At 45.3% G+C, this 21,920-nt stretch overlaps 1 protein-coding gene and 1 long non-coding RNA gene across 2 annotated transcripts in view; both read left to right on the top strand.

Moving 5' to 3' along the window:
• Positions 1 to 225: 225 nt before the first annotated feature.
• Positions 226 to 887, top strand: LOC117041621. The gene is made up of 2 exons (XR_004425994.1): positions 226 to 535; positions 673 to 887. It is a non-coding gene; the product is annotated as an uncharacterized LOC117041621 (long non-coding RNA).
• Positions 888 to 8,878: 7,991 nt separating this feature from the next.
• The window catches only part of SLC38A3 (solute carrier family 38 member 3), a 28,865-nt gene continuing 15,823 nt past the window's right edge, over positions 8,879 to 21,920 (top strand). Inside the window, exons 1-3 of the mRNA XM_033140587.1 lie at positions 8,879 to 9,109; positions 11,537 to 11,612; positions 12,200 to 12,315. Coding sequence (XP_032996478.1) covers positions 9,003 to 9,109; positions 11,537 to 11,612; positions 12,200 to 12,315 — 299 coding nt within the window. The 5' untranslated portion in view covers positions 8,879 to 9,002. The remainder of the gene's footprint in view (positions 9,110 to 11,536; positions 11,613 to 12,199; positions 12,316 to 21,920) is intronic.

Raw genomic sequence — 21,920 nt, 5'->3', positions numbered from 1 at the left:
AGAGAGAGAGAGAGAGAGAGAGAGATCACTGCTGTTCCACGGAAACGACCGTCCTCCCCACTGTGGTTTTAATGAGCATTCTATGTAACCTAAGGTTACCAGACGTCCCCGTTTCCCGGGGACAGTCCCCGGATTTAAAAATCAGTCCCCATACAAAATCCATTGAAGTTGAAAAGTGTCCCCAGATTCATGGGGGGGGGGGAATCTGGTAACCTTAATGTAACCCTTAATGTGACTTACCTGTCATGATAGCTATGTTCCTTCTCCATTATCAGAGGCAGTGCGTTCCTGAATACCAAGTGAGGAAGAGTACAGTTCCTGCTTGCAGGCTTCCCATAGGTAGCCGGTTGGCCACTGTGAGAACAGGATGCTGGACTATACGGGCTTGATTCATCAGAGCTCTTTTTATGTTTTAACTTGTCAGATATGGGAAGTCTTTTGGCACCATTAGTTTATCATGTACTGAATTCCCAGTAGGGTGGAACAAGAACCTCATGGTTCACCCTTCATTATTCATCTGCTAATGGGACAGAAGGTGAGACATGAGCTCTTGGTCTTATGTAGTGAAGCCTCAGAATGGATGTTGCAGTGAGATCCAGTTCGGTGTCTCAGGCGGAATCTAATCTCTCTCTCTCTCTCTTTATCTCACCCCTGCCCCACCCCTCTTTTAAGAGGAGATAAGCAAACAAAAACAAGGTTTTGAAGTTCCATCTTGCCACATGAGAACTCCGGAGCGCAACCTGCTGGGAATTTTCATCAGAGTATTTGTGTGCCATAGAACGAAAGGACATGGACTCTGTACTCTTCTGCAAGTCCATGCCAGTCTGAGGTGTTTTTAATGTGTTTCATGCCTGCCTTATCATTGCACAATTACTTTTGTGGTGTCATTTACTCCTGACATTTACCTGGATCATCACATCTGACCATTTATGGAAATCCAAATTATAGTATATGTGCTTTTATAATTAAAGACCACATAGGATGACAAAAGGGGGGGGGAATTAACTCAAAATTACATGCAATTTCCTAGCGGCAAAGCAAACAAGAACTTCTTATCACTATGGGTGGTAGACTTGCTATCACTTGCCGTTTTCGAAATTACAAGTCACTGTCATTCCAAGAAAAATCCTTTGAGCCAGCAAGAATCCAGCATACTGTAAATCCAGGAAAGAATTACAATGGTTGTTTCTCACATTAAAATTCCTCAATGACAAACTAGTACTGTCTTTCTTGTTCCAGTTTGTGGGTAGCTTAAACCACAGATGGTACTTTGGCACCTTAAAAACACAAAAGGCACCTTAAAAACAAATTTATTATGGCATGTGGCTACATTCCACTTTCTCAGTGTAGTCCTGAGCTATAGGTACATCTTCACAAGACTGTGGCACCATGTGGGTGCCTTTCTTGCCCCAAAGCTCTGTCCCAGATGCAAGTGGTCCAGCTGTTTGTTCAGGCATCCTCATCCCTGAAGGAGGAAAAGGTTGGTGGCACAGAAGAAATATTCCAGTGGAACGGTCACATGGCAGATAGCTGGCAGCCCGGAAGTAGGGATTATGCATTATTTGATGCAAGCTTAATGCTAGATAAATAAGATGACTCAGATGACTTGTTTAACAGAGCACAGAAGTCACATGGTAGTCATTTGTAGTTCCTTGCAAATCACTGAAGCAACATTGAGGTTAGAATGGTAGGAATTTCACTTATATTTTTCTAGCTGCATTTCTAGGTTTCAAAGGACAACATTACTTTTCTCTTTATTTAGAGGCTTGCATAGCTGAAGATGGAAGGTGGGCTGACTAGAGAGAGCGCATCTTGTGCATCAGGAAACCTAGGGGAATAGTAGTAGGATGTGAGAGATTGCGAATAGCTTCCTTTATGTTTACTTTGGAAATGACTGGTTGTTTTTTTTAAAGTTGGCTGTAGCAGAATGTGAGGGGTTGCCAATAGGTTCCTGTATGTTTACTGGGTTTTTTTAATTGGCTATGGAAGAAATGCTAATGGTGGCTTGCTGGGATGAAGGCAAGAATTTGCCACAGTGCCTCATGTTAGATTAGGATTGTTTTCTTTGACAGACACAGCCCTACCATTTGGCAGAGAAAGGCAGTGGACATTGGGGTAGGAAGGTTTGGGGGGATAAAGTTCTGTGTGTCACATAGACCACACCTCTTCAGCTGATTTTGTATGGCTGCAGTATAGCCTGCTCTCCAAAGGTGAGAGTCAAAGCTGATGGCCCCACCCATTCTTGCTTACGTCTCTCCCCCCCCTTTCATCTGGCCTTGCAGCCCTCTGGCCACGAGGAAGTGTTAAAAGACTCTCCATCCCTGCCTTAGAGTCCCTGAGTCCCCTTTCACCAGCTGTAGTTTCTACATGCTGTACAAAGCCCGGAAAGGGAGCTGGGGAGAATTCTGGCCTGCGGTGCAGAAGGACTCCGAGCAACCTATCCCTGGTCACGGAGCCTGTGGCAAAGTTTGGGAGCTGAGCTCCAAGTTCTTTTGCACATCAGTCCCAGACATTCACCTCAGTGTCATTATCCTCGTCCTGGCACACAAAGTGGCCCATACGTTGTTCCAATAGCAAGATTGTTTTTAAGGCATCACAGCAAACTTCCAAGAGCTGTGGGTGGTGGAGCGGAAGAAAAAAAAGTCAGGGGCGGGGGGAGTTGGTAAGGAAAAGAGGCTGGAGGGGGCTGTGGGGGGGGTGCAGCCCTCCTCATTACTTTGGGCATGAACTGCCTATAAAGATGCTCTGTCTCTTGGAGCCGCTTCCCAGCTATCGGCCGGCAAAGGCTATGAGCCCAAACAGAAGGCACTTTGTGCTGACTGCCAACATATCCGGCGCTCGCTGCTTTCACAGCCTGGCAGGCCTCTTATAGTCTCTCCGGCTCCCCTCAGACTTCAGTGCCCTGACTAGCACGGAAGGCAGTCGCTGCCAGGCCCAGGTGGGCAGAACTTTTGTTCCCCCGGGAATGTGTGTCCAAAGAGCAACCAGGGGAAGTATTTGCTGATATTTCCATCTTTCCTTCTGATGAAGCGGGGTGCATTATTTTCCCACTGAAACCCTCATTTCACCCCCCCCCCCTTTCTCTGCCTAATTGTCCTCTGTGAGTCGTAAGAACCATAAATCAAGCTCCATATAGGACTGAGGCCTATTTGGAGGATCTGTTCTTAGGGCAATGCAATTTTTGTCACTGTTTTTGTTAGCAATTTGCAGTGATATGAGCGCTGCAACCCCAGACTCGTTCACTACTGGACGTTTGAATCCCAATATCTTGCAACTGGGGTGAGGGGTTGAAGTACATCTGACCTACAGATGTTGGAGAATTTATTATACTAAGAGGTTTTAAGGACAGACTGGATAACCCACCATCCTTTTTGGGGGGGGGCACGTTGAGTTCTGATCAGCCTTCTGTTACCAAAAGATTTTTTTGACCTTGTTTTGAGACCTCCCTCCAGTCCTGTAATTCTCTGCGTCTCAGAATTCCAAAGAGCTCATTCAAGGGCTCTCTGCTTGTGTGCTTGAGGGTGATGTGTTTATAAGTAAACAGAAGAGTCTTCCCTAAAGTCTTGCACCAGTATAGAAGACATGAGGGGATAGGACCCACATCTGCCTTGTCGCTTGTGGATGATGTTTTGTTGCATTCTGTGCTGTGAGACATAAGATGTGACTCAAAAAGAGATGTAACCACTTATGGCAAAGACCCATCACTTCAGTGGTAGATCATCTGCTTTGCTTGCAGAAGGTCCCGGTTTCTCTAGGTAGGGCCGGGTGCGACCCTCACCTGAAACTCTGGAGAGCCACTGCCTGTCAATTGTAGGCAATACTGAGATAGAGGGACCAATTGCCTGACTTGGCATAAAACAGCCTCTTCTTGTGTTCCTAAGCCAGGCTAAATAATCTCAGAGCAACTGAACCAGCAACAGTGTCTTCATGCTGAGGGAGAACTCACACTGGGTGAACTTCTCATTCAGCTTTTAAAGGATAGGGTTAGAGACTGGCATCAGCAATCCTCCTTTATATGAGTACTGGATTATTCCAGGAAGGCAAAATTAAATGCAGCACCTTGTTTGTACCTGCAGTACTAGGGGAAAAAACTTCACGAGAATGCATTGGACCCTCTGTTATGGTTTTCTCAAATTTTGTAGGAAGAAGCTAATCATGCCATTTCTCCATCATTAAGGAGGGCCTCTAATTATTGGGGCAAGTGTGTTCGTACCCTGTGTTTGGATTGCCTGTAGAGATAGGATTTCCTTCCTAATCACTGCCATTTCCTTATTCACTTGCTGCTGCCAGTATTCTGCATCCTTTTGCAATAAGTAGAGCCCACAGGCTTCTGCCAACACGTTTCTTGTCCTCCTGTCTCCTCCGCCATCACCTTTCCTAGATGCTGCATCCCTCTCATTCCTTTGTGCTTCAGGCACAGGAGTTGGAGATGCTGCCAGGACATCGGGCCAAGTGCTTTTGTCAGTTTTGGTTCAGTTGTGACTGTGAACTCCCAAGGGCTGAGGCTTGCTCTGCTCACAAGGAGGGATTTTAGGAGCTCAGTCTATTTAGCATCTCTAAAAGGAAGGTTAAGAGGTAACTTGGTTACGGTGAATAAGGAGAAAGCGCTAATGGGCATTGATGGGGAAACTACAATAGCAGCACCAAACATGAAATCTGTACAGGCTCCTCATGAGGCACACAACTCCTAGCAGTGAGCGTGAATTAAGCATTGACACAGATTGCAAGAGGATGGCATCGAGTTTCTGTTGAATCCCCATTGGACACAGGATCCGCCTAGGCTTATTGCCTGTATCCGGCCTGCAGTGAGGTTAAGCAATCCTACTATGCTCCTCCCTAGATGTAGCTGCATGATCACAACATCTGACAGCTTCTGTGACTGCAGTGTCATGTTCTTTCAACCCATCCCTCCTGGCAATTCCGGTCCCAATTTCCTTTCACTCATGCTCACCAAAGGCACACCAAATGCCAGAGGTTCATATCTGTATCAGAATGATTGCTTGGAAAGTGTGTGGCAGCTGAAAGAAGCCCAGAAAACGTGTGAGTTCCTGAAAATGCCACACAGAGTTGATGTGGAAATAGGGATGTGTGAGCAATGAAAGGTCTGCTGGGTTCCCAACCCTTGTGGGGGTCATGAGACCTACCTGTGCTCAAAATCCATTGTCACCCATGTCGGAGCTAGGAGTTAGGAGTGTGTCCAACTACCTGGAGAAAGAAAGTCTGTCTGTATATCCAGCCAGCAGAGGCATACCTAAGGGTTGTTGAAACCAGTGCTCGAAAAAACCCACCTATCAGACTATGGAGTGTATGGTGTATATATGTTTGTGGTGATGCAACACCACTGTTGCAGCAAGATCAAGCATGGCAGAAGCTTCCTGTCCTTCTCACACCGCAGCACAAAGACATGTGAATTTTTCCTCCCTTCTTCCTCGCCTGACCCTCACTCCCGATGCTTTCAGTAATTGGGTCACGTCAAAAGGGACTACAGATATGCCTCAGGGTTTTTCTAACCCTGGCAGTACTGTTGCATAGGAACTAGGAGCAGAAAATGGGATGCCCTGCAGAGAATGAAGGGCTGTTTCTTGAAAAGCAATGTGAAAGGGCTTATTTCAGTTTCCCCTTCTGCTAAAACTAGGGCGACTTGTCTGCCTTAAGGAAAGCACAAAAGTTGTTTCGTTTGCATCACTGGGGTGGGTATGTGGACATTTTAGGAGTCTATGTCAGTCACAAACAATCACAGTTGAGGTTGGCTTATTTGTTACCTGTGGGCAGCCAAACATTTCCCAACTCTGATCACTACAGTGACGAAAGTAGATTAGCAGTGCAATCCTATACACGTCTACTCAGAATTAAGCCCCGCTGAGTTCAGTGGGACTTGCTCCCGGGTAAGTGTGTGTGTGTTGGATTGCAGGCTAGATCTTTGGCAGGAATCCCCTTAACATTATACTGATACTCTGTTCTGGTGTTCCGTAATGTTCTGCTGCATTTGCTCCCTTTCACCTTCAACCACTGGTTCTCTCATCTCTTTATCAGTTGATTTTGTGCCCTGGAAAAAGTCAAAGGAAGGGATGTGCATGGGAACTCAAGCTTGTCACCCTGCTGGATTCTTAAGTACAATGGATTGAATCACAAACTTGGTTTGTTGGAAAGGATGGGCTTGGTGTTTTGCTGCTTAAACTATTGTTAGCATCTATTTGATATGTTACAAGGAGGTTGCAATTAGGACATCTGAAATGAGTAACCGGCGGTGTTGAATAACAAAATAAGCTCAGATTTAATTATTTATTTTGCTTTCTGTTCCACTGGCAAACAAGACCAGAGTTTGGGATGCTTTTGATCATCAGAAGGTGATCCAAGAGCACTTATCTCCCTTGCCCGTTCATGCTTTGTTTCTGCTTTTTTCTGGTACTGACACCCTTAAACGAGTATGTGCATGAGACAGAGTGAGACTGTGGAGCAAGAAATAGAACTATTTAACAGCTTGAGAGAGGGTTTTTTTTTTTTGCAGAGCTCTTACTGTGCCTCTTGCAGAGTTTTCTCAAATGATACTGATTTTTTATTTTTTATTTCTGTCACCAGGAGATCAGACAAAGATTGCCAGAGTCAAGACACTGGTTTCTCTCCACTCTTAAATGCCCAATAAAGCAGAAATCAGTTTTGCCCAACAACAAAAAAGCTTTGTTTGCACAATTCTTTCAAAAACCTTTGCAAGTAACTATGTCAGATAAGCATAAGAAGAGCTGGGTTCATATCCCTGCTTAGCCATAAAGCTCACTGGGTGACTTTGGCCCATTCACTGTTTCTCATCCTAAATGTACCCTGCAGGGTTGTTGTGACAAAAGGGTAGAAGTAAAAAAAAAAAAACTGAGGTCCTTGGAGTAAGAGTGGGAAATGAATGCAAAACACAACACATTACCATATTACAATGTCTTGAAAAGAAAAGAATTAGGCTAGCATTTCACAGGAATCATTTGGCAACAGAGGGAAGAAAAATGGAAGACCTTGGGGGTGCTGCAGGAAGAGACTGGCAATTAATTTTCAATGAGGAATCACCAGGAACTAGGCCTTTGATCAATCTTAAGAGATATTGCAGGCATGTACAGTCTGCTTTTCCTTGATCACTGGTTTAACTGCACATTCTTCAAGTATGTGGGGCTTCCGTGGGCTGTCTAGGTCAGGGAGCACGACTTTTGCAACACTAATTTTAAAAATTAAACACTAAGGGGAGTGAGCCAAGTATCTTTTCTGCTCCTGAGCTCGGTCAGATGTACGGCTGCGATCGGAGATGGAAGTTGCCAGGAGATGTTCTAAGCATGACATTTAGAGCTACATTTAACTCAATGGGAAGCTTGCAAAGGTGCCATTTAGACAGGCGGGGGTCAGCCTCATGTAAGGACAAGCACAGTGAGGGGAGGAGCAGGAGTCAAAGCGGCAAGGGAGAATAAGGCCGGGAACAAACCAAGCTCTGGAAAGGTTGTGATGACTGCAAACATTATTATTATTATTATTATTATTATTATTAAAATTTGTATGTCGCCCTTCATCCGAAGATCCCAGAGTGGTTCACTACAGAAAAATAGAAAATGAGAATACAAAATATGTAAAAAAAAAACAAAAATAAAAACAAACCAATATAATTATTTATTATAACACTGCATATGCTTGCAGCTAGGAGGGTGCAAGTAGGAAGAGGATGTTATAGGGAGTGGATGTGAGCAATGCCTAAAGGGAGGGGGTGGAAGCAAGACAACAAGGGCAGTACACACTACAAGCTCTGTGGGGTCCTTCGACAATATGGCATCACTGGGACCCCTGTCTTTCTACTGCCTGCCTGCCTGCTCTCTCCCTCTGGGCCTGAGCCTCATCAGGCAAATGGAGAGCGGTGCTGCTTCTCCTTGCTTTAATCACAGCCTTTACTTGCTTGGAAGAACAAGAACGAGGAGCAGGGCTAGGGGTCTCTGGAGATCAGCAGCAGGCCCCCTTGTGGAATATGGGCCTTGGCAAGTGCCTTATCATGCCGACCTCTGACGCTTACCCTGAACAAGGGTGTTTGGGCCGGGGAAAGCAGATGGCCTACAAGGAAAATGCAGTGAAAGGCAGCCCCAGGGAAGGAATGGCTGTTTTTGTGGGCAGGAGCCAGGAGGTCCTAACACTCTTACAGTGTTACATGCAGTGCGGATTCTATTGCAGTGGGGAATTGTGAGAGCAACATCACACACATTCTTGGGCTGTTTGGTGCTCAGGCTTTTGAAGCCTTTCTCTTTGCTCTGTGATTGGTGCGAAGAGCCCAAACGAATGATGTCATGGTTGTGATTAGCATCTCCCAAAGCTGAAGATTATTCCCGGGTGTATCTGAATTCGTTGGTACACTGTGTGCAAAGATAGGAGTAGTGGAATCTCACTGAGATACGCCAGCAGGTGGAAGAGTGAGAAGCTAGCCAGGGCTCTGCTGCTCCAAAGCTGGGCTATCCTACAAGGTGGCCTACGGAAGCATAAAGGAAGATTTCCCCACTCACATGTTATCTCTCTCACCAACCCGCTTGCTACACCCAAACCAGCATCAATAGTAGGGAGTGCATTCATTCGCTGGTTAGAAAAGAGATTTAGGTGGTTGTCAGCCATTTCTAGCAGGGCCGTTCTGGAGTGATCCCAAGTGAACAACATTTGGACAATGGCTGATTTTTAGGGAGTAATTCTCATTAATAATATTGTGACTGAGACTTGTGCAATCTTACACACATGCCTGCCATCCTTCAATGTGTACAGCAGTGCCTGATTTTCTCTCCCGTGCTGGACATGTTCAATTCCTCTGTGTCAAATCTTTAACAGCATTTTTTAATCAAGTCAAATATCTGATTTGATTGGTGTTTCTTTGCAGACACAGCATTGCTAAGGAGACCACCGCCCTGTGCAGATTCCATCTCCACGCCATATAAGCCCGCTACTTGTCTGAAAGCTCACTGCCAGGGAAGAAGAGAAGGGGCTCACTTCAGGGGGCAGAGATGAACTCCATGGCTATCCCCATACAGACGGAGATGGTAGAGCTGGTGCCGAATGGGAAACACTCGTCTTTAAATGCCTCCTCCATCCCCTCCGTGGGGAATGACAGGTGAGTCTGTGCTGACATAGCAACCTTGGTCTATTAGACTTGAGAGTGAGATTGCAGGGCTGAAATCTTCCTCGATACAAGTCCCCTCTCCTTCCTGTGAAATTAGAGCACTTTCAGTGAGTACAAATTACTGCCAGTAACTCCTGGCCACCATTCAGTAATCAGTCTAGACGATAATCTGGAGTGCAGGTGAGTGGGTGATGATAGTGTCGCAAGTGTCACATAAAGGACAGACAGTGATTTTGGACCCTGGTACAGCTGAGGCTTTGGGCCTTCCCACAGATCAGTTTATAAATGCATACTTTTTCCTTGCGTTTCCTTACGTTTTCTTACATTGTTCTGTGCCGACTGACTATCTTCCTTCAAGGCTACAACTGGATGTGAAATTGTCAAGAAAGCTCCGGCTATTTGTTAAGAGTTCCTGCCAAACTGTTAGCAGTCCAGATCTAGACAAATTTTTAAAAGGAGGGGTAGGGTAGGGAAGAGCAACTTTGCAGCACATAATTCTTCACTAGAGTTTTATTTATCCGATCACATTTGAAGCTGTTTTTGCAGTGTAGATGGGATATTGCAGTACAGTCAATTGGAGAGGGACAAGGGTGCTTACTGTTGAGATTCATTCCCCGTTAGCAGTCATGGGATCATTGTCTATCACATGAGGGTGTGTGTTTTGAGAACACAGGAATGGGATGTGACGTAGACAGGATGTTTGTCTTACTGTGTTCCCTGAAGTGGGACTGTTGTCCTTTGTTCTTTCTCTTTGCTGCCTGATGTTAGAGAGAGAGGGAGCCATGTTTCATATGTTTATATGTAAATACAGTGGTACCTCAGGTTAAGAACTTAATTCTTTCTGGAGGTCTGTTCTTAACCTGAAACTGTTCTTAACCTGAAGCACCACTTTAGCTAATGGGACCTCCCTCTGCCGCTGCGCCGCCAGAGCACAATTTCTGTTCTTATCCTGAAGCAAAGTTCTTAACCTGAAGCGTTATTTCTGGGTTAGCGGAGTATGTAACCTGAAGCGTATGTAACCTGAGGTACCACTGTAAAGTAGATTAGCCTACATGCTGAGTTGCTGAGGTCTGTTACGCAACTGTGCACACTCTGTGGATAAGTAAGTGTGCTGATGTTTCTTGGCATCAGTCGCTGCGATGTTCGGGCTGAGGAATGCCTATAAAGCTCCCGAACGATCGCCCAGGAGGGAGGGAACATGCCAGTTGGGCATGTGTCTCTGCCAAGGTCCTACTTGTGAGTAGGACGAATCCTGACAGTTAGGACCCTGTTGCTCCTGCTTGCTCTCTTGGTGGCTTCTGTGTCATCTCCATGAGCTGAGGGTGCTGTTTTACAGCAGATCCCACCTTCTCATATAGTTGGTATCAAGGAGTTGTTGTCATTTAGTCATATCCAACTCTTTGTGACCCCATGGACCAGAGCACACCAGCCACTCCTGTCTTCCACTGCCTCCCACAGTCTGGTCAGACTCATGTTGGTAGCTTTGAGAACACTGCCCAACCATCTCGTCCTCTGTCGTCCCCTTCTCCTTGTGCCCTCAATCTTTCCCAACATCAGGGTCTTTTCCAGGGAGTCTTCTCTTCTCATGAGGTGGCCAAAGTATTGGAGCCTCAGCTTCAGGATCTGTCCTTCCAGTGAGTACTCAGGGCTGATTTCCTTAAGAATGGATAGGTTTGATCTTCTTGCAGTCCATGGGACTCTCAAGAGTCTCCTCCAGCAATCAAGGAGTAGCATTGAGTAATTGTGTCTTGCCACCCTGGTGGTTGGAATGTGGGATGCTGCTACTTTATTTCCAGTGCTATTCAACATATACGCTAGCCCTGCTTTCCAAATGCTCACTATGCAAAAAAATCACTTATCCAAACACAAGGAATTAGTACCCAAACCTTGCTATACTCACTGGGTATTTAGATATCTGAACAGCCACAGTTTTCCTATGTCCTTCCTTTGTAGGCTGCAGTTGTTTTAGGAAGAATCTATGGAGGGATGGGGAGAGACATTGCACAAATCACAGATTAGAAATGTTCCCATAGGAAGTAATGGAAATCATCAGGTCGTTATGCGAAGGCTCACCTAACGAATGATTTCCTGGGAACACATTGTGTTGGGTAAGCAGGACCTGTGTGTATAAGGAGATTTGGGGCACCATGTGATCAGTATGCTAGTGATGCCCAGCTCTTTTTCTTTGTAATATATGAATCGGCAGAGGCTACATATTGACCAACTGCAAGGGAAGACTCTTGAAGATTCTGATATCTGCCCAGTTTAGCTAAGCAAGCAGACAACGGGTATATAAGAGGACACTCTGCAGGCTAACACAGTTGTTAGTCCCCATCCCATGTGCCTGAGCTCTTAGTAGGGAATTTTTCAAGAGGAGGGTAATAACTTTAACAAGCATTGTCCTTTCCCACCATCCAGATTTGATGACAACCAGCCAGAGATGGAGGAGTTCCTTCCACACGGTGCTGAAAAGAAACAGACCCTTTTCACAGATGTAAGTTTTGAAGCATGGATCTGAGCTTTGAGCTGCAAATTAACTATTTCAGCCAGAAATCTTTGTACAGTACAGAGGCTCAGGCCTCTTTAATTCCCTTGGTTGGGAGGTAAGCTGTCAAAGCAGTGGGGCATGTGAAGCCAGTATATATTCTGCAAATGGGTTAGATAGCAGCCATGCAAATCCATTCCAGAAAGCCATCCACCATCAATTGCTACCTACCAGTATACAAATTACCAGCCTTTGGGCTAAATCCAACCTCCTCAGAGAGCCATGTGGCTCCGTAGTCTTCATCATTTAGTTGAGGGAGATAGAATGGAAGGCAAGAGAACTTGCCTGCAGGAAAGATGGAGAGGAAAAACTAGTTGCAGACCTGAATTCTGGGAACTGCACTAAGACATCATTCTAGGGGGAGCAGGATTCCAGAGCACCCTTCTCAACATTTTCCCTCCCAAACTTAGTGTAAGGAACATATGGGGAAGAATATATAAGAGGGCTGGGGAAGAGGAGATAAGACAGCAGCCCCAACTCCTTCCCAACTGACTCTCTTTCTTACTTTCTCTCTGCCTCTTTTACTTTCCCTGCAGTTTGAAGGAAAGACCTCTTTCGGGATGTCCGTCTTCAACCTCAGCAATGCCATCATGGGCAGCGGGATCCTCGGTCTGGCATATGCCATGGCGAACACTGGTATCCTCTTATTTCTGTAAGTGCCATTTCCAGAAGAGCTACGAATATATGCATACCATCCCCTTATATCTCACTAGTAGCTTGGGCAGTCTGCTTTTATCCTGCTCTAAATGCTGTCCTTTCGGATCATTTTGGATTTAGCATTTAAATTGCTTCATCAGACTGGCGTTAGTTTTACTGCTGTGATGTCCCTCCAATGCTAGGAAGGCCTCCTTTAGATAAAGATTTCACCAGCCATCCCTTTCCTGTCCTTTTGCCTCCTCTTCCCCATTCTTCTGCTTGAGCTGGCTCTGCACAGTGTGGTGGCAGCAGGGAGTCTTTCCTTGCCATGGCTTTGTATGCTTTACCTACCATGTCTCAGGGGATGGTCCAAAAGCACATGAGGCCACCACTTTTCTGAAGCTAAGCAGTTTGGGGTCTGGTCAGTGCCTGGATGAGAGACCTCCAGGGAAACCTGTGTATGCCACTTTGGGATCCATGATGCAAGAAAAGGCAATATATAAATGTAATAAAATAAATGTGGAGAAGCACTACATATGAATTGCTTCAAGCAGCGCTTACATGTCACTCATTAACACTCTGCGTCGCCCTTTCTGCTCCATTTTTTGAGACTAAAATTCTATCACATAAACATGACTTTTTTGTTTGATTGTTTGGTGTTTTTTTTTAAAAAAAGATATATCACTGAGCTTTCTTTCTAAATTGATGTTTCGGGGATTTGCACAGTACAAAAGTCTGAAAATCTTGATATTTTGGGAACTGCAAAAAAGAAAAGAAGAAATGCCCAGTGTTTCTAGTGCAGCTTAATGGCTTTGCTATAGTTAAACTGGAGAACATGGATTTACATTGTCCTGGAGATGCGGTATCATGAGGTAGAATGCTTCCCAGCATGATTAGAAACCGCTGTGCTGAGGACTGGGGTGCAATTGGATGTTTCCCCTCATTGAGGTGGTTGGGGGGGGACACACTGAACTTACATCCTCTGAATAGAAAAGTTGAGCGTTCCTCCTCTGTTTGACCCTGAGCTAAGGTCATTGGCAAGAGTGGTTCCTGAATCAGAAAACAGCTGGGTTTTGGGATGGAAGAGACAAAGGAGGCTTGTTAGGCTTATACTGTGTGGGTAGAGGCAGGTGGGTTGGGGCAGGTTGGGGCCTCCTGCCTAGGGGCAAACATGACTATAGCCTATTGATGATTTGAGAAGTGCTGAGGCAGTTGGGTTCCACAACGTGGGCTACTGAAATGGTTCCCATGCCCCTTCTTTCCTCCTTCCTCTGGCTTTTAGAGCCAGGAGGGGCTGAGGCCTACCTAGAGAACCACCCAGAATGCACCTCTTCAGAATGGAGAGCCAAGCGAAGCAGTCCTGTCAGGGCAGGAGGAAGGAATATAAGCAAAGTGAGACTCCACTGGTAGTGGGAACAGTGGGCTTTTTCTCTTTTGCACATACCTAGAAAGCTATTGGCGTGAAACAAAGATTTTGTTGCCTGCAGTCATTTTAGGCACATTAACATGCCCTCCAGCAGAAGAAAGGAAGTGCCTGTGAAGTGGAAGGAACAGCAGGCAGAAATACATAAAAGACCCTTGAAGGTGGCTCACTCAGCCCTCTGTGGCACTGGGCAGCCCTTCTTGTCAGGGTCTCCTGCCAGAAGGTGGCACATGACAGCACAGCCTAGCTGAGCACTTTTCCTCTGGCGCTCACTTGAAGTTGGTACACGCAAGTTGGGCTTGAAAATACAACATTACAACTCCTGACCACCCATGGGGCCTCTTGCTAGGTCAACTAAACATTTGAGGGCACTGCAGCCTTCTGCAGGTGTTGACTTTCCCTTCATTTGTTACCAATTTCCCTATGTCCCTTTCTCTGTCACCCCCTTTCTGGGATATGACCACCACTCACAACTATGCAAACAAAGCTGCAGGCAGAGGCAGCTGCTTTCAGCAGGGGCTGAGAGGAAACTCACTGTCAGTTTGGTTTTACGGCCTTAAGCTATATCTGGGACAGGGTGAGGAGGAAGAACCATCCATACTCAGTAGGAACAGAGAGTGGACAATCTCAATATGCCAATTATCCGGGCATCACCACCCTTGGCAGTCAGCAAGCACAAGCAAGTCATATCTTTGGCACTGGCACTCTATGTAGAATCCTGAAATCCAAGGAAACTGAGGTGATTTTCTCACAGTATTCATTCATTGATTGATTCATTCATCCCTTTTAAAAGTTTATATACAGCCCTTTGACAAAAGACCACAGGGCAGTTTACAACAGAATATAATAAACAATATATATGAATACATAATATGCATTCAATACAAAAAATTAAAACAGTTAATCATAAGTAGTACACAGTAACAAATAATACACAGTTGTAAATCATGAATGCCTGCATACTAAGCAGGAATGCCAAATTATACACAATAACATCTCAGCAATAAATTCCACAACTCCTGTAAAATACAGTCTGTTATCTAACAACAGCCTCCTGAAAAATAAGGGAGAGGTAAATCATCAGCAAGATATTGAAAGTGGGGTAACTGTACAAATGCATATACCATATTTTTTCCGTGTATAAGATGCCCCCATGTATAAGACAACCCCTATTTTTTTTAACCCGAAATTAAGAAATCTATATTTCTTGAGTTGTTTAGCTTTTTGGGAGAAGGTTGCCGCCACAATTGCTCACCCGCCCAACCCCCCCCCCCCGCATTCACTATCTGTGTATAAGACGACCCCCAATTTTTGCCTAGTTTTTCTTTTAGCAAAAAACATTAGTCTTATACTGTAATTTTGTCTATACACAACTAGCTCTTAATTTCCACTCCACAGGAAATGCACATCCTCCTAGCTCTCACCTAGGAGGTTTTCTTTCCTATTCTCCTACCCTGGGAGATCTACATTTCCCTGCCTCTCACTCAGAGTCCTTCTGCCACCTATTTGCTACAGTCTTTGTCCCCTCATGGCACCTCAGGAGAGACACCAAAGGGTAATTCCTTTTGTGTCTTATCATTGATGTGACCCCCCCCCCCTCCAGTGTCAGCCCACCCCTGAGCCCACTGACAGCAGCATGCCTGCCTTCTCAGCAACAGCTCAGCAACCCTGTCCTGTGTACCAAATTGTCGGCCAATTAGTGCAAAAAGTTGAAGGGTCTTGGAGAGTTGCCTCAGCTATAAAGGGCAAGGAGTGAGATGTCTGAAGCTCACTCCACTTTTTCCCCCTTGATAACCTAGCTGTTGGCACCTCTGTCGCTGCTGCCAATATCTTTCCTTGTCATTGGCCTGTCCTGAAACACACCCTTGGGATGGGTGAGGCCCAGATGGCCAGACTCTGCACAGTGGCAACTAAGTAATAACACAGATTGTTTCAGTTTGATTCTTTCCTGTGCTGCCAGGTAATAGCAACCGTGGTGGTACTGCTATGCCCAAATTGTGGTGGTGGTGCTATGACCAAGTTTAGTCTTGCCACACCTTTCCTTTCCTCCCCTCCATCCTCCCAGAATGTGTTCTACCTGCACTGCCCATGGACCCCACCCCCCTGGTCAAACATGATATCTAATGGAGCTTCCTTGTCTGGAAAAAGTATACTTCTGAGTAACAGCTGCTGGGAACAAGCAACATGGCTTGATCCCTTCTTCTCAGATTCCCAGAGGCATTTGCATGATGGGCAATATGGAGACAGGTGAAGTGCCCAAGACCACAAAGCAAAAATGAAGTCTGAGCTCCAAACACAGTATCACAACTCAAAACCCTCCCCACAAAAGTTACAGCCAGGTTGACTCAACATGACGCAACATCATGCTCTTCCAGATTCAGAAAGCCTCGTAATAATGCTGCAAAAATTACATCTCCACAGAGTGCAGTTTTATATATCAGTGCTCCCAAGGTTTGCTGAGGGCCACTAACTTACATATCTTTAAAGATGTATTTAAAAAGAATTAGAGAATTAGAGAAACTTGTGGAGGATGCATTCTATCGACAGCTCTTAGCCATGTAGCTTCCTGGCTTATATGAACCTCCATGTTCAGTGGAAGTATATATCTGATTGCCAGGTGCTGGGGACAATAAACAAGGAAGGGCTTTTGCCTTCATGCCCTGCTTCCACAGACACCTGGCTGGTTAATCTTAGGAACAGGGAGCTAAACAGGATGAACTCTTCCTCTGATTCAGAAGGGCTCTTATTTATGTTCTTAGCTAAACCAGTTACCACTACTCTGCCCAACGCATCATTTTTTAACTTTTAATTTTGCTTCACAACTTCATATCCTTTCCAAGTCTCCATCCACTTACCCCAAATAATTTCCCCTTTAGTATATAGATTTTAGCCCACATAGTAATATTTGGTTTCTATTTAAAAAAACAAACAAAAAAATCTTTTTTTTCCTTAAAAAGAAAACAAAGTGGCTTAACCCCAAGCAGCCAGGTCAAGCAGGAAGACTATAAAACTCTCACAAAAGATGCTCAGACTTGGAATGAGACTTGGTGACTCTCCAGGAGAGAAGAGTTCGACAACGGTGGAACATTCACACACACAAAATGTCTCCCTACATACCCTTCTGATCTTGTTGTTGTTGTTCAGTCGTTCAGTCGTGTCCGACTCTTCGTGACCCCATGGACCAGAGCACGCCAGGCACCCCTATCCTTCACTGCCTCTTGCAGTTTGGCCAGACTCATGTTAGTAGCTTTGAGAACACTGTCCAACCATCTCATCCTCTGTCGCCCCCTTCTCCTTGTGCCCTCCATCTTTCCCAACATCAGGATCTTTTCCAGGGAGTCTTCTCTTCTCATGAGGTGGCCAAAGTACTGGAGCCTCAACTTCAGGATCTGTCCTTCTAGTGAGCACTCAGGGCTGATTTTCCAAACTTGTTGGCAAATTGAGTGTAGCATCTTAACAGCATCATCTTTTAAAATTTTAAATAGTTCAGCTTCTGATCTTAACATTATGTAAAAGGCAGTGACCTAGTGAACGTGTTTTCCCTGTCATTGTAAAGACCTAATGTCTGCCTGTTTCATTTAATGGCAGTGTTGGCTGGTGCCCATTGGGATGGTAGGGTGGAAGGCAGGGAGGCCAACAGCAGGAGGAGCCAAGTAATTCTGGTGTTGTCCCCATCCTCCCTGCTGAATTATACAAAGGCAACACTGAGACTAAGGAGGAGGAAGCAGAGAGCCAGGACCACCCATTGTACTGGTTCTAAGTATAAGGAGGCAGGGTGGTGGCTGGCTGAGAGCAGACTAAGGTTGGTGCCCCATTTACCATAATGAACCTGTGTCCCTGCTTGGTGGCTACAGGAAAGGTCTTGTTCATGTTAATTCCCAGCTGTGTCAGTATATGCAACCACATTTTGGCCACAGCCTCCCTCCCCACCCCACATTCCGATCTAAACCATCAATCTGTTCCTAGGTAGATTACTTCAAGGAATGTGCTGAAATAAGCGCTTTCCAGCAAGTTTAAGGAACCAATATACCAATATTAAGAACAATTCCTCAGGTAGGGAGAATGTGAATGTGGCTATTATCCACAGGAGGCCAGAAACAGTGCCATCTTCATTTTTGTTTGGAAGGAGACATCCTGTGCCCTGGCTAAAGAAACTGTGGCTTGACAGGCTGAGGAGAGGCAGACTGGATGCCTCAGCACTGTCCCTGGCTGAACCCTGCCGTACGTAGTCAGGCAACGAAACAGAAACTCTCCACAGGGTAGCTGAGCTCCCCAGGCCTTGGGAAGGCTGTGCGAGCCCAGGCTTTGCCCTTACAGCCAAACAGCTCATACAGGATAGGGAGCTCAGTCTGTCAGCCCTAGGCAGCTTCTGAAGCACAAGGCAGATCACTTCAGCGAAAGTACTCCCTCTAAATGGCACCAAGCACAATTTGGTCCTGCCCTTGTGACTACACAAATCAGACTGAGGAGTTTTAAAAAAACATAGTAGAGGGTGGAATGGAAGATCAGCACAGTGCAAAATCCAGTGGCCTGGTGTTGAATGGAGCAGTGGATGCAGAATTCCATGAATCTCAAGATTCATATATAACAAAAAAGGAACACAGTCTAACCATAGCTGTCAACCCTCCCTGTTGTTTCCCAATGCTATAATAAGGGAATTTCCTGCAAAAAAGGAAAAGGTTGACAGCTGTGAGTCTAACCCACATTGCACTGCTTCTGTATGAATGGAAGGAGGGTTTGTGGAGCCAGTCTTTGAAGCTTTCTAGTTTTTTGTTCTTTGTAGATGTGGAGATGCTTGTGCATCTACCACAGAACCTTGAAACACAATAGATCCCATATATAAATCTACCCACCCACTCCCTATACTCTTAAGATCACCTTAGGTAAAGGTAAAGGGACCCCTGACCGTTAGGTCCAGTCGTGGACGACTCTGGGGTTGCAGCGCTCATCTCACTCTATAGGCCAAGGGAGCCGGCATTTGTCCGCAGACAGCTTCCGGGTCATGTGAGCAGCATGACTAAGCCGCTTCTGGCGAACCAGAGCAGCACACAGAAACGCCGTTTAGCTTCCTGCCGGAGTGGTACCTATTTATCTACTTGCACTTTGACGTGCTTTCGAACTGCTAGGTGGGCAGGAGGTGGGACTGAACAACGGGAGCTCACCCCCATCGCGGGGATTCGAACCACCAACCTTTTGATCGGCAAGCCCTAGGCTCAGTGGTTTAGACAACAGCGCCACCCGCCTCACCTTAGAGAGCACTATTCTCACTTTCTCAGGGGAGAGAGGTGGCTTCAAGACAAAGCGTCTTCTTGGTGTTTGCCCTTTATTGTAGAATTCGCGTGCTGATGAAGTACCAAAGTGTCATCACTACTGAGTTTTTGGAAGCTGGTTAGGACTCGGTTTTATAAACTGCTTAGTTCTTGCTACTTAGTTCTATTTATAAGAATGCTATGGACTGGTTTTGCTGGGCTGTGGCCTATTCCCATGTTTTATTCCGTTTTTTGCAGTTTGTCTCACTTTATTCATAAGCCACTTTGGCAGCTTTCAGGCAACAAGGCAGGATTTGAAATGAAATGATTTTGTTTGATTCTGTTTTAGATGGGGAAAAGTTATCTCTAGGGACAAGATCTAGGACTCTAAGAAGCTACTGCTATGGGATAACACCACCTAGCAATATTTTTGCACCCAAGAGCCAGTTTAACCTTGGAGATAGATATATAGAGAGAGAGACTGTAGACTGAAACTATGATGGATATATATGCAGAAAGTACAGTGAGCAGAGAGAAAAACACGCAGCTAACCAAAATAAAACAGGCAGCTATTCAGTGTGGCTGTGTTTCAGACTATGAACTTGGAAACCTTGAAAGGGCAAAAAACACACCGCCAACCACAGGCATCGCTACAGATTTTCATCAAGAAGAGAGCTACTTCAACAGAGAGGGAAATTGTCAGGCATGAGCCCAATCTATTATTACAATTAGTGCTGTTGTTGCTGTTGTTGTTGCTGCTGCTCTTGCAGCGGGGCAGGTTACCTAAAAAAAAAAAAGTATTATAGTACAATAAACTAACCCCACTCCAAAATACTACAAAGAGATCACAATAACTGAAGTGACAATGCCTCCTGCCTCTTTCAGAATTTGAATAAAAAAAAGGTTGTTACTTCAGATGAAGAAATGCTGTCTTTGGGGCTATATATATTGACATTGGCGTCATTTTCTTCTCTGTCACTCTTTTCAGGGAATGGGTGCAATTCAGTGTAGCGCTTAGTGGGGAGAACAAGGTCTGCTCATGCAATGGGACCTTCCCATCTCTCCCCACCCCACTCCCTGTGTATGCCCTAATCTTGTTCTAGGGGTTCCCCTGGTCCTCCAGAGCAGATTTATGGAGCACAGGAGGTCATGAGTGGGGGAGAGGAGCAGAAACTCCTGTTGCATAAGCACACCTTGTTCCATGCATGCCGCAAATTTAGCTGAATCCCACCCATTCCTTCTCTGCCCCATCACCTCTATGTGTTGTGAGATTGAAGTGGGGTGTGTGTCTAACAACAACAACAACAACAACAACAACAACAACAACAACAACAACAACAACAACAACAACAGTTTTATTCTTTGTACCCCACCCACCTAACTGGGTTGCTCCAGCCAATCTGGGCATCTATATAATCTGAGAAACAGGAAGCTGAAAATTTTAAACACTGAAAAATTAATGTCTATATTACTGGGAATGGCAGAGATCGTTTAACTTGTCCTCATCTGTGCCGTAAACAAAGTGCCTGGATGTGATGATTGATTGGTTTTGTCAGTCTCGTGACTCACCCTTCCTCCAAGGAGCTAAAAGTCCTACACGGCTTGGGACCCAAATGCCTGAAGGAGCCCCTCTTCCTTTAGCATCCTATCCGTGCCTTAAGATGTGCTCTTATGTACCTTTGACAAGAAAGAATTTGATGTTTTTGATGCTCCATGGTAGGGGTTAGGCTCCTGTTCTGAGCAGCGAGGTCTGCCACTTCCTAATGAATAATAATAATAATAATTTTATTATTTATTCCCCCACCCATCTGGCTGAGTTTCCCAGCATGATCCTGCTGTCCCTTTGTGTGTGTGTGTGTGTGTGTGTGTGTGTGTGTGTGTGTGTGTGTACGTGCCCATGTGTGCATACATGCAACAGTTCTTGCTCTGAATTCTCCTGGCATCCTGCCCAGTACTTGATCCCCTGGACAGGATTGCTCACCTTTTACAAATGAATCGTTACGTAACGGAATGGCATTACAGCTGCAGCTGCTGATTGACAAGAGCCTCTGTGCATCTTCAGGGGAGCCAATGGAGGATGGTTGCCAGCAGGTTAATGCTCTTATGGAGCTGCGCCTTCAGTCTGTTGCCTCTCTCCACCCCCCACTCTGTGAGCTTAGCATCAGCTAAGGGAGGAAACAACACAAACTGGATGGCAACCTGTTGTGGGGCTTTTCCATGGGATATTTTTGTGAAACCAATGCGTGTTTCTTTCTTTGTTGTGTGCAGCCTAGGCTATGCTTCTGTTGCAGAGATAGGCCACTATCCAGGCACTAAAAAACAGAAAGAAAAGAGAGAGATGTTTTGTTCCTGTGGAAAATACGATTCGTTGCAGCTGCGGTTGATATTTTGGACTGTGATGGCAGGAGTGTCATGGACACCCACAGCATATTGCTTGGGGATGAGATTAACAGCAAGTGGCAAAAGTCCCCTGTCCTTAGGACTGTTGTCTGTTGATATACTGCTTTCCAGCCCAAAGCCCCCAAAGCAGCGTGCGGCATGTTAATATAAAAAAAGAAACAATAAAAGGGCAGGATGCAGTAAATCATCACAACAACAATATACTGGCACTGTGTTGCAAATCTCTCTCTCTCTCTCTCTATATATATATATATATATATATAACATCTCACATAAATGTGTAAAAGTTTCAGATGTTATAGGGTCCCTTTATATTCGGAGAGGTGGTCATTCTTCTTCTACCCCATCTCGCCATTTCAGGACAAAGCAAAACATGGCAACACGGATATCCCCTTTCATGAAGCTGTCTTTCCCCTGCCCACTCCCAAACACACAGGTACCCTCTAATCCATGTGGATGGGATATAGTGCTTTTGGAATTATGAGACTATTACTAAAACGTAGTTGGGATGTGTTTCAGTTGCTTCTACAGAAAGCCCTCAGAAGATAA

Source organism: Lacerta agilis, chromosome 2 (assembly GCF_009819535.1).
Source record: "Lacerta agilis isolate rLacAgi1 chromosome 2, rLacAgi1.pri, whole genome shotgun sequence".
Taxonomy (NCBI): Eukaryota; Metazoa; Chordata; class Lepidosauria; order Squamata; family Lacertidae; genus Lacerta; species Lacerta agilis.
The sequence above is the reverse complement of the archived record's forward strand: the minus strand, read 5'-3'. Positions and strand labels throughout refer to the sequence as shown.